The sequence below is a fragment of the Neophocaena asiaeorientalis genome, unplaced genomic scaffold (assembly GCF_003031525.2).
Source record: "Neophocaena asiaeorientalis asiaeorientalis breed wild unplaced genomic scaffold, Neophocaena_asiaeorientalis_V1.1 scaffold262, whole genome shotgun sequence".
In the NCBI taxonomy this organism is placed as follows: domain Eukaryota; kingdom Metazoa; phylum Chordata; class Mammalia; order Artiodactyla; family Phocoenidae; genus Neophocaena; species Neophocaena asiaeorientalis.
The window spans coordinates 194893-208077 of NW_020174374.1; the positions used below are offsets into that span (position 1 = coordinate 194893).

General features: G+C 39.0%; 1 protein-coding gene across 1 annotated transcript in view; it reads left to right on the forward strand.

The window, feature by feature from the left end:
* Positions 1-5281: 5281 nt before the first annotated feature.
* The window catches only part of LOC112407141 (eukaryotic translation initiation factor 1A, X-chromosomal-like), a 13302-nt gene continuing 5398 nt past the window's right edge, over positions 5282-13185 (forward strand). The window contains exons 1-4 of the mRNA XM_024756309.1: positions 5282-5481; positions 9517-9600; positions 11388-11491; positions 12554-12604. Coding sequence (XP_024612077.1) covers positions 5466-5481; positions 9517-9600; positions 11388-11491; positions 12554-12604 — 255 coding nt within the window. The 5' untranslated portion in view covers positions 5282-5465. The remainder of the gene's footprint in view (positions 5482-9516; positions 9601-11387; positions 11492-12553; positions 12605-13185) is intronic.

The window sequence follows — 13185 nt, forward strand, 5'->3', positions numbered from 1 at the left end:
TCAGGTGATATTCTTTGTCCACAACTGGAACAAAAGGGAACCTCTAGGGAAGGCTGTATTATCCAGATCAGCCTTCAGAATTTGTGAGAAACAAGGACTCAGTAAAACTCTGAGGCATGGTAGGCATATAGGTTAGGGTGTCACCATACAAAGAGAATCAGGCATGCCTTTCTTGATGTAAGAGAAGGCATTTTAGGCCCAAGTCATTTTGTGATCTAAGCCTGAACCCAATACTTGTCCTTACAGAAGAATAGGTCTCATCAGTTAATGATTTTAAGGGAACAAAAGAATGTAAAAACAAACAGGTACTACCAGGGCACAGAGATAACTTAACCACGCCAGAGGCAAAATATCAGCTGTACAGGTTCCCCTTTCTATTTCAAAGGTAAGGATTAGTCTGAAGCATATTCTTGAGCTACAGGATCCTCTAGGGCTCAATCACCAGACTAACCAGAACCTAAGGAATGATGAAGTTCAACTTTGTTGACCCGCCTGACTTCAATCAACTTGGACTCTGTTGACCCAATTCTATGCTGAATTTTCCTCTGCTCAAGCCCAAAGAACTTACTTCCAGTGAGAATGAATGTTAGTAAAAAGAAGGTTGGGAACCATGAAGCTGAAACTGGCTTCTGTACCCCAACACCAAATTAAATCTCAGAGACAGAGTTTGGGTGAAGCAGAACAGAAGAGCTTTATTGCTTTGCCAGGCAAAGGGGGCCACAGTGGGCTCATGCCCTCAAAACTGCATGTCCCACCCTGGAGGGCGTTGTGAGGGGTTTTATAGCAATGGTTCACAGAGGGTGTGATCAGCTCGTGGACATTTTTCTGATTGGTTGGTGGGGAGGTAAGTGGTAGAGCCATCCACCTTATGGGTCCAACCGGTCTGGGGTCTGTGTGCTTGTGGGCAGCAGACAGTAAACTTCTCCCACCTGGTGGGGGTTTCAACATCTGCAAAACAGCTCAAAGATATTGTTATGTGTATCCCTTGAGGGGAACCAGGACCCTGCCCCAAGGCTGTTGTTCCTTGACTGTTCCTCCTTTGTCTCTGCATCCCCTCCCTCCCCTAATTAGCAACCTTTTCAACTGCTCCTTGGAACTCAAGAAAAATCATGGAGGCTGAATGAAGCCTAATTCCTGTAATCAAGAAATGGGAACACAGAAAGGCCTTTGTGCCCAGGAACCCCACAGGGCCCCGTAGTATCAACGACAGGATGTCAAGGGATAACAATGTTATTCATTGCTCCCAGGTCCTAAAAATCCTCCATTCTTGGCCCTTATGATTTTTTTTTTTTCAGGCTCAGCAGCCATGGCTCACGGGCCCAGCTGCTCCGCAGCATATGGGATCCTCCCGGACTGGGGCACGAACCTGTGTTCCCTGCATCAGCAGGCGGACTCTCAACCGCTGCGCCACCAGGGAAGCCTGGCTTTTAGGTTTTCTTACTGATAATATGAGTGTTACAGGAGCTATTACAAGAGATAATAAGATCCTGAGTCTCCTAGTCTTCTGTAATGGCCTTTATGTTTTGAAGCACCTCTTTATTAACTCTTTTATGGGAAGAGGTATTGAGGGGTTTATTTGAAACTTTTTGGAAAGTTTGCTGTAAATTTTGCCAACATCAGTTGAAGATTTTTGCCTGTAGGAAAGGTGGTAGCTGATTCAATAGGGACAAATGATCAGCTTTTCCAGAATGTGCTCTGGTACTGACAGAGATGGAACAAATAAAAGATGTCAAAGGGTCATTTAATTCACCTGGTTGATGACTTTGATGACTACTGTCAATTCTAGAATTAGTTTCCATTTGGGGGAGGAGCAATTCCAGCATGATGCTCCTGTAAGAAGTCTCTGCCTAATACATAAAAAGCGGTGGAGGAAGCAGTGAGAAAAGGGTGTGTGTCTCTCAAAGCGCCCGAACAAAAGGGCATAGGTTCAGAGACAGGAACCTCTTGAGGTTCATTAGAAATCCCACTATGAAAGATTTCAGTGCTCCAAGGCAGGGGCTCTTGGTAGTAGAGGAGTAGAGCACCAAGAGTGTGGCTCCAGTGCCAGTTAGGGCCGGAAGCAGGTTCATCCTGAGTGCAGAGAACTGCTTCCCCAAGCTGCTTAACAGGGAGGAGTAGAAAGAGCCCCTGTAGTTCTTCAGAGCTCCATCACTGAGAACTGGGATTGATTTTGGATGCAGGCAACAGTAAGTGGCAGCTTGCAGCAAGATCTCAGCTCCCAGACCAGGAGTCCTAACCACAGGGTCCAGCGGCTAGGGCCTGGATCCCTAGTTGTTGCCTGCCTACTCGAGAATGAATTCAGGTGAGAAGGCAGAAGGTAAAGAGAAAAGTAAAAATTTATTGGAAAAGCAAAGTACTTGCAGAAAGGTGCAGGGGCGAACTCAGAGAGTCGTGCCTTTGGGAAACTCTTAAATTCTTTATAAAAGGGCAGCTCTTCCAGGTCTTTGTCTTCCTTCTTGCCAGTCGTCTTGTTTTGCCCCCCTACTCCCACCCCAGCACTGGCTAATTTGTCTCAGGACCTTTCCCCTAGGTGTGCATGCACCTCTCGGCCAAGATGGACCCTGACGTGCCGGCATCTGGGAGAAGCAAGAGTCACCACAGCCTGGAGTTGTTCCCTGACTTTTAACCCCCAAGGAGCCTTTCTGCACATGTGTAGTGTCTCCCTTGCCCCAAGGAGGGGAGACGCGGAGATCCCTTGGCTTTTACTCAAACAAGGTTTTGCCCCTCTCTGTTCCTGCCATGACTGTTATCTTAAGGCCTCCGCAAAAGACAAAGCCTGATTGTTTACCGTTTCTGTAGTAACTTCCATTCTAGAGAGCAAACAGGAGGCTGATTGTAAATGCCTAAGCTGGAGCCCACCTGTCTCCTGCCTCAGGAAATGCAAACAGTAGGCTAGTTGTGTCTGGCCTGAAGCCCACTTTTCCTGCCCTATGAAATACAAACAGGAGGCCAGTTGTAAATGTCCATCTTGTCTTATCTGGGGCCCATCTTATCTCCTGCCTCAGGAGGATGTGAAAGACAGGGTTAAAGTGCCTCCTGAAATACTTAAATTAACAACCTCTTTTTCAATCTCCTGCCTCTTTGCAAAAACAGTAGAAACTAGAGGGATTTTTGTTTCATTTAGGATACTTCATTTGCTGGAGTTGAAGATGAAGAATTTCAGCAGTGTTGCTTTTAGGTGACTTACCTAGAAGGTGAGAGAGCTGGCTTACCAGATTAACTAAATCTGGGTGGACATAGTTTCCCATTCCATCCTAGTCCTTTTTAAAACAAGGGGAAAACAGTTCTCATTCAGTCCATTATTAAACATAGAGTTTAAATCTACCCAGATGGAATCAGTATCTGAAGGAAGAACAGAATTTTCTTTAAAAAAAAGAGTCTGAAGTTGATTGTAATATTCATAAACAGGTTTTTCAGATTTTGTGTGCAAGCCTGAATATTGTTCCAATCAACAGGCTTTAGAAAAGCCCTAAGAATTTCTCCATTAAGTTGCCTGGTGACTGCCTGAGCCTGATCACATACTAAGTTTGTGAGCTGGTCTCAGGTTATAATTCTAGAGACCTTTCCGAATTTTTTCATTTAGCAGTTTTCATCCAATGCTAGATCTGGCCTGCCCAGATAACAATATGAACAACTAATAAAAAGTTCATCAGGCTCTGCCTCCGTGCCATCTTCCTCCTTTTCCTGTATCTATGCCTCCCCTATACCCTCAAATCCTCTATACTAATTCTGTTAACCAAACTTCCTTTTTCCCTGAAACTCTCCCCACCCCCTTTTCCTCTGTACCCATCGGAACTTGTCCCTTTAAAATTAAGCCTTCTAAGGATCCAGAAGCTAAACCCTTAATTTCTTATTCTCACAGGACTAAAGCTGAACTGCAAGCCATAGTCAAAGATTTTCCTAACATAACCAAAGACTCTCATAGATTTGTTAACGAAATTAATATATTCATTCAAACTTATCAACCTAGTTTCTCTGACTTATATCAGCTGATAATGTGCTATGAAGGGCATGCCCAGCCTCAGATGAAAACCCCTGATTGGAAAAGTCCTCAAAGGTCTCTAGAATTACAACTGGGAGATGAGCCCACTAACTTATTATATGATCACGCTCAGACAGTCATCAGGCAACTTCATGGAGAAATTCCTAGGGCGTTTCCAAAGCCTGCTGGGTGTAATGAAATTCAGGCTTGCACACAAAATCTGATGAACCTGTTCATGACTATTACAATTGACTTCAGATACTTGTTGAATTCCTGTTCTTCCTTTAAATGTTAATTTCACCTGGGTAGCTTTTAACTCTTGTTTACTAATGGACTAAACAAGGATTGTTTTCCCCTGGTGGTTAAAAGGACCAGGATGGAATGGGAAACTATGTCCACGCAGATTTAGTTAATCTGGTAAACCAGCTCTCTCACCTTCTAGGTAAGTCACCTAAAAGGAACACTGCTGAAATTCTTCATCTTAAACTCCAGCAAATGAAATCTCCTAAATGAAAAAAAAAAAAAATCCCTCTAGTTTCTACTGTTTCTGCCAAGAGGCAGAGATTGAAAAAGAGATTGTTAATTTAGGCATTTCAGGCACCTTGACCCAGTAACCAGCCTTTCACGTCCTCCCAGTTCTCAGTGATGGAGCTCTGAGAAACTACAGGGGCTCTTCCCACTCCTCCCTGTTAAGCAGCTTGGGGAAGCAGTTCTCCGCACTCAGGATGAACCTGCTTCCGGCCCTGGCACTGGAGCCACACTCTTGGTGCTCTACCCCTCTACTACCAAGAGCCCCTGCCTTGGATCACTGAAATGTTTCAGAGTGGGATCTCTAACGAACCTCAAGAGGTTCCTGCCTCTGAACCTATGCCCTTTTGTTCGGGTGCTTTGAGAGACACACACCCTTTTCTCACTGGTTCCTCCACCGCTTTTCATGTATTAGGCAGAGACTTCTTACAGGAGCATCATGCTGGAATTTGTTTCTCTGAAAAGGAAGACAGGTAAAATAAAAGTTAACAGTCAAGAAATTTTCTGGAAAAGGCAATTATCACAGAGTAGCAGAAGTGTATTCAAAAGCAGGAGACAGCTCGGGTGATTTCCAAGTAGGATAACGTCGTGGGCCTACTCTATACTTGATCCTCCTCTTGTCAGCGCAGAGCCTGGCGCTCGAAAGATTCCATTTTCCTACCGGAACCGCCCACAATGTGTCTCACTTTCTCTAGCAGCGGGAAGTCAGTAGCTGTGGGCTACGCCTGCGCAGTAGCGGGGACGGAGGGGAGCGGTCGAGCTTGGGGGATGGGGAAGTCGTGAAGCCACCTGCGCAGCCGTTTGCTTGCCAGTAAGCGTGGCTGCCTGCGGAGCTCGCTTGAGCTGTCTTTTCGGAGTCTGTAACTACTAATTTCTTTCGGCACCTCGGAGGATTACCTGGCAGCGCCACCGACACCGGAACCCAGTTGGAAACGCTGAGGTCTTAGTTACCGCCATGCCCAAGAATAAAGGTAACGCCTTGGGTTCCGAAACCATGGTTTTGCTCGGCTTGGTGTCATTGGCAGTGACTCGCGGCGGTGGTAGTTCTTCCTTCTCGTGCTTGGCTGGTGTCTCTGTGCGGGAATCTGTTGTCGGGACAGGAGCTGGGAAGCTACTCCTATCTCCCTCCCACTTTGCTCACGTTGCTATACAACCGACGCCATTATTCTAAGGGCCTCTAGACGGAGAGTGTAAAATTTGTTCCTGGTTCACGGCAGGCTAACTAGCGGCGCGTTACGAACCTGGAGAGCCTCTCCTGGGCCGCCTGGCCTCTCCGGCGTTGGGCCCTTCCCAGGACTGACCAGGACCACTTTTTAACCAGTGATTCTTGCTTTTGTGACCGTTAAATCTTCGTACATATTTTCTTTGTACACAGAAGACATTGCTTCTGTGTAAACACTAGGTGAAAGCTTGTGGCGTATTTAGGTTCATCTCTGCCTGTTTACTTTTCTCCTTCCGTCACAAACTTGAACATTGTGTACAAGGTATGTTATACATTTGCAAAAGTTTTCAGCCTTCTTTTCTCATAGCATAGATTCTGGTAGTAAATATTTCTACCCATCGTTATTCTGAGGCAACCCGTTCACAAATTATCAGATTCGACAATAACGTTGCTTGGAACTTCCAAAATGGGAGTCCTAACCTAAGTAAAGCAGAGCACTCGGACCGTCACTCCTTAAAGAAGTTTTCCTTTCTAGAGACCTGAGTTCTGTCATTTTTAATCTCTACAGCGCCTCCTGGGAAACTATAAGGGCAAAGAAGGCAGCATAGCATTACATTTCACAGTCCACAAGAAATCTCCCTTCATTCATTCTTGACACTCATATCTACTGTGTCTCCTTTCTACTTAACTGCTTGCTGCACGGATTCTACTTCATTTTCTCTTTGTAGCTGTCACCACTTACTTTGCTTTGTGATACTTGGTCACAGCTCTTTGCTTGCCCTGTTGAGTTCACAGCTTTCTGTGGCCCATAAACCAGCTCACAGATTCTTTTTCTAGCAAGTGTTTTCCTGCTAATTATTCAGTGCAACAGTAGGGTTGTCTTTCTAACCATATGTTCGGTAAATTAGATAAGGCGTATACCAATGTTTTCCTTATATATATAATTCTTGATTATCTCACAAATAACAGTATATTTCAAAAAATATCTTGTTTCCACCCGTATTTCTAGTAATGAAGTTTCAGCCTCCCTCACTAGATTGTATATTCTAAAGGGAATAATACCTGTTTTATGAATCTTGGATTACTACAACTTGGTACTTATTGGATGTCCAATAAATTTTTGTTAATGTTGTCTTCCTATGCTTCTCTCCATCCTTAGGAACTTAGATAATAAGTTCCCTCCTTCTGTAGGACTTTTAAACTAACTGATGCCTAAGTAAGATCACATCAGAGAATATCTCCAAATCACATCTGATTTTTTTTTAGAAATTTTAGTTAGAGTTGATTTACAACACCTGATTTAAGGAAGAGATCTGTGAAATTTGCCTGAACTTAGTTTTAGAAAGAAAGATGAACTATCTTTCAGTATCAATATTGATATTCAAATATTCAGTATCTGTATTGAATACAGTACATTGTTGTATTCTCAGTTCTTTCAAAAGACAATTTTAAATGGATTTTATTACTTGATAGTAAAATAAGGGGTTTTAAAGGTATGGTTAATATAGACTAAACTAGAAATTATACTTCTGAATTTAAGAATTACAACATATCTTCAGTTAAAGCCATCTGTGTACTTCTCTGAAATCTCCTTTCTTCCTCTCTTTCTGGAGATAATCATCCTGAATTTGATATTTCAATCTGTGTATGTAAAACCAATCTGTTATTTTCTAGGTTACTTAGTTGAAACCTGTTGTTAGGACTCCTGAATTTTTGACGTGATGTTTAGTAATGTAGAAATAAAACTCTATAGATATTTTTTTTTTTCATTTGAAAATTCAAAAGCCCTGTGAATATAGTGTCAGTGAAGGTTACCCAAGTAAGGATATAAAATTACTTTGGACCATATGTTGAATAACTTTTGCTTTACTCATGTGGCTTGTTTTCTTTAGAAATCTTAGAAATCCATTCTTAAATCAGAAAAAAAAAACACCACCACATCCTCTGACCCACTTAAGAAGAACATTTGGGGTAAGATGCTCCTACCCTTTAAAGACATCACATTTTCTTCTTTTTTAAAAATTTATTTTATTATATCTTATTTCTGACGGCATTGGGTCTTCGTGGCTGTGCACGGGCTTTCTCTAGTTACAGCGAGTGGGGGCTTCTCTTCATTGTGGTGCGCGGTCTTCTCACTGTGTGGCTTCTCTTGTTGCAGAGCATGGGCTCTAGGCGCATGGATTCGGCAGTTGGAGCATGCAGGCTCAGTAGTTGCAGCCCGCAGGCCCTAGAGCCCGCGGGCTTCAGTAGTTGTGGCGTGTGGGCTCAGTAGTTGTGGCTCGCAGGCTCTAGAGCGCAGGCTGAGTAGGTAGTTGTGGCGCACAGCTTAGTTGCTCTGCGGCACGTGGGATCTTCCCAGATCAGGGATCGAACCCGTGAACCCTGCACTGGCAGGCGGATTCTTAACCACTGCACCACCAGGGAGGTCCTTCTTTTTTTTTTTTTTTTTTTAATACTTCCAGGAAATCTACATTTTATTGTAGCACTATGCCAAACTAAGGACATAAGATTTTTAAATTTTCATTCATTTAGAAATATAGGAACTACTCTTGGTTTATGTGAAAAACTGGCAAACTGTGATATATAAGTAAGCAAAGCAGGTATTACCCTTGTCCTAACAGAGCTTACAGTGTATTTTGAAGTTCTGGCATGTTTTATATCTTGAAATAAACACTTTTTTCCCTCTTGAATGTTGTGTCCTTAATGTATAGGATAGTGAATCCAGATACGTCAGGGAATTGTGAAGACCACCTACCTTTTAGTATAGCACAGCAATGTGAGGCTGCCCCAGCAGGTAGAGGGTGCATTCAAGAAGATAGATGTCAGTTTTTACAGTGCCAGGTGCACATTTTAAATTCTGTTTGGGATTTTTGTTTCAAACTCTTCCCATGGGTCCCTTATTACTATCTGTCACAGCCATTTCTCCCATCTATTGGAAATGGGTGCTCTTGCATAGGTTTTGGAATGGGAATAAAATGCTATGAAGAAGTAGCCTAATTCCTTCATTATGTAGTAGAAAGTTTCACAAGGAAATAATGTTATAGTCAAATACATTAAATTTAGTGAAAGTAAAAATTCAAAAGTACAGCTAAGTATGATTTTAAATCTTTAGCATGGTATGGTTGTAGCAGAGGGCTAGGTAATAGTCCTTCTTTGCTGATGGTAGTATAAATGAATATACTTCATCAGAAGTCTAAGGAGGTAGATACATAACCTTTATCCTGGAAATTCTACTTCTATAAATTTATCATAAGGCACTTGTTTGTAGGATAATCTCAATTCAGCCTTACTAAATAACAGTAAAATATTAGAAGTAACCAAAGTAAAGAATTAAGTTTACTCTGTTAAAATGTTCATCTTAGTCTGTTGTTCAATTGACATGAAAAGTCATGCAAAACAAATTGAGTGGGATTAAAATAAATTGTAGAAGAGACTATACGGAATACAATTTTAATTTGAAAGCATGGACAATAAAATGTTAATAGTTATCCCTGTTAATGGGATTTTTGTTCTCTATACTTCTGTATAAGAAGTAGTTTTATATCAGAAAAATCCAAATCTAAATGTCAAAGTAAGATATGTGCTTGATAATATGTTTATCTGGTAAGGGATTTAAAAGAAAAGCTTTGACAAATTGTAATTATTGGGTAACCAAATTAGGTTAAATTTTAAAAATCTTACTTAGAGTTCTGTTAATATTGTACTGCTCTTTAAATGATAATTTTTTTTACTTTTCTGTTTTTATAAAGTTTAAAGTCTTATTTTAGCTTGTTTCAAGTTTAGTTTGTAAGATATTATATAGATAATTACACTTAATTTTTGATTCACTTTTTAAATCAATTAGGTAAAGGAGGTAAAAACAGGCGCAGGGGTAAGAATGAGAATGAATCTGAAAAAAGAGAGTTAGTGTTTAAAGAAGATGGACAAGGTAAGAATTTTGAAGTTATTAATGTCTTTTTTTGATAATATGAATTCCAGTCTTTAACCTAAAATGGATCTTAGTCACAATCCAGAAGAGTTGCTTTTATTCATTTATAATACCCCATACTTCTTCAGAATTTGTCTATTGAATAACCCATTGTATACTATTTCTGATAGAGAATTAATTGGTGGCATTTCTGTAAACATAGTTTTCTTTGTTCTATGTGGAAAAGCATGATATAAATGAGAGTGAGTTTCAGGGTTTAGAGCAGAGTGGCTGCCAACACTGAAAATTTCCTACTCTAGTGTAATGGTGGGTAATGTTATACATTATTCAGTAGAGTAGGACAAATACATCCAAGACTATCAGACCAGACCCTCACTACTCCAGTGCCACTAGCACACGATCATAAAATTTAATAAAACAACTGATAATTGTTGACTGACTTTTTAAGTAAGTGCAGACTAAAATTAAGTAAACTAAATTGACTGAAGCACTTTTTTCCTTTTAAAAGAAAAGTTAAGCCTACAGAAAAGTTGGAATATGAGTACACGAAACTCCCATGTATTCTTTACCTAGATTCACTAGTTTTTAAAGTGTTCTTTGTGTATTTATTTTCTGTTTGTATATGTACCTGAAAATTTTTACTAACCTTTTTAACTTTCTTATTAGCAGATATAGTTATATACAGTTACAGACTTTAGCCCTAAGTCCTTCAGCATATGTCTCCTAAGAACAAGGGCTTTCTCCTGCATAGCTACAGTAGAATGGTCACTAGAAATTTAACCTTAAGATTATACTGTTATTTAGTAAGTACTGTTTTTTATGGTAGCCACTAGCCATGTGTGGCTATTGAAATGAATTGAAATTAAATTTTGAGCTATCAATGAACATATTGTTTAATTCAAATATATAATTTTCCCTCAATGGAAAAATTCTACTGAATATTGCAGACCTAGTGTATAATCTACATTCACATTTCTCTGTTTGTTTTAGTAATTTCCAGCACTTTATTAAAAAACTATGTACTTATTCATGCCATACTGCAAGCCACTAGAAAATCAGCATTTTTATTAATTATATGAAAACATGTTGTCTGGCTAAAGATAATCAGTTACTTAGCCTTCATAGTGTCTCCTTACATTAGAAGTTTGTTTTCAGGGCCAATTTTTAAATTCTTTTCTCTCTCATTTTCTCCCATGTTGAAGAAGAGCTGAGCAGTAAAGCTAGGTTAGTTGGCCTGTGGTGAAAGGGACTTGACTTATCAGCCCCACAGTGTAGATCTCTTTTACCTCTCAGTGTAATTATAAATAGTCCAGGGTCTCTGTGATGTTAGTCCTTAGGAAGAAATTTAGTAGTGTGAAGGTTTTATATTAATTACCTGTTTCTTTCTCCTTACTCCCATGCCTGCTTTTGTCATTTAAATCTAGAAGAGATTGCTCCATACTGGCTAATGCTTATATCAGTGTTTTCAACTTCTGTAGGTTTTTATTTGCTCTAAAAATAAGAGGGTAAAGTATATAAGCATAGATGGAAAGGCTATAGAAATGGTTCAACAGATGAAGTGTGCTCTCATTTTCTTGGATAAGATTATTATATGTCTCCTTCAGATAGCTCTCACATGGTAGAATACTTAAAATTTTCACTGAACAAGCCTTTCTTTTTTAAAAAATTACGGTTTGATCCAAAGTTAGCAGTAAAAGTGAAGTTACCAACTTAATATCAATTGTTACATTTTAAGAAAAATTAAACAGTATTTTACAGTTTTTTCTTTGTTTTTTTTCCTCCCTAAGAATATGCTCAGGTAATCAAAATGTTGGGAAATGGAAGATTGGAAGCAATGTGTTTTGATGGTGTGAAGAGGTTATGTCATATAAGAGGAAAATTGAGAAAAAAGGTAGGTATGGAGATTTGTTTTACTTTAATACAAAATTTACCTTTTAAAAACTTAGCTCTGCTTTAGATAATATATGGGCCAAGCGACTCATTTTTGTGAGTTCCTGAAGACTTCAAAAATAGTGATTTATATGGCAATCTAAATACATAAAATTATAGAAGATCCGTGATAACTTCCATAATAGAGGATTATATTTACAAAGAATTATTTGTTTCACCTATATTGGATTTATGCCAGAAATGTATACTATTGAGGAAACAATTAGATTCAGTCTATAAAACAAATGATGTAGACTCTTAAATGTTATGCCATGAAAGAAACAAAAAAAGCTGGAGAATTGTTTTAAGATTAAAGAAGACTAAAGTAATTGCTAATTAAATATAGTATGTGTTCCTTGGTTAAGATTTTGGTTTGGGGGAAACAGCTGTACATGGTATTAGGAAAATTTGGAATATGTTAGATCATAGTTTTTACTAGTTCAGTAAAAACTTCAGATTTATTGATCACATTGTTTAAAAGTTCCTTCAACACTAATTTTTTTATTTAAAAAATATATTTGGTCTGTTAAGTCATTCTTTTCCAATTAATGGTGGGATTTAGTCCTGTATTTATGTAGATTGGTGACTGGATGGCTGTATTTGTGTAGGTGACTGATTTTCATATATGTTAAATAACTAAATATCTCAGGAGTGATTTGTGATTAAAAGTCTTTCATTTACCTGACAAATAATGATGTTTTTGTAATTTTTAAACTCGCAGGTAATTGAAATAAAATAATTATGTATTTTTAACATCCTAAAATAGAAAATTTGACACAAACTGTATACTGTAGTTTTTTCTTAATATACTGTAACTATAACTAGAGTCTGTCTCACACACGCATGTGTACACACACACACCCACAGTATACTATATTCTATAGTTTTTCCCTATTTCCTAGTAAATATGTTTTCCACACTGGGTGAATAGTACATATTTTTTGTAGGAAGAATGGTTTAACATTGCAGTCTATATAACTTGTTTTTATTTTGAATATAATATACAATAAATTTTATTTTATAGGTTTGGATAAATACCTCAGACATTATATTGGTTGGTCTTCGAGACTATCAGGTAACAATCACATTGAAATTTGTAGTGTCCTTGTATTTAGTAAGTCGTTAATTTTAGAAGATGCAATAAAAGCATATTTAAGCAGTCCTAGCCAATTATGACTTCTCACCATTCTGTCGTCAAAATTTATTAAGGTCCGGTTGTATTCAGGACTATAGGATATACCTTGTTTGGAATAGTTCCCATGACTGATTAAATGATACATGTGTTTTGTGGGAAGACTGGTTAGTACTGTTTTTATTTTAAATATCATGTGCAGTAAATATTCTCTTATAATTTTGGATAAATACCATAGACCATCATTCTGTCCTCATTCATTTATTTTATTATTTTTTTTTTTGCGGTATGTGGGCCTCTCACTGTTGTGGCCTCTCCCGTTGCGGAGCACAGGATCTGGATGAGCAGACTAAGCGGCCATGGCTCATGGGCCTAACTGCTCTGCAGCATATGGGATCTTCCTGGAGCGGGGTGTGAACCTGTGTCTCCTGCACTGGCAGGCGGACTCTCAACCACTGCGCCACCAGGGAAGCCCCTGTTATTATTATTATTTTTTAAATATTTATTTATATTTTATTTGGCTG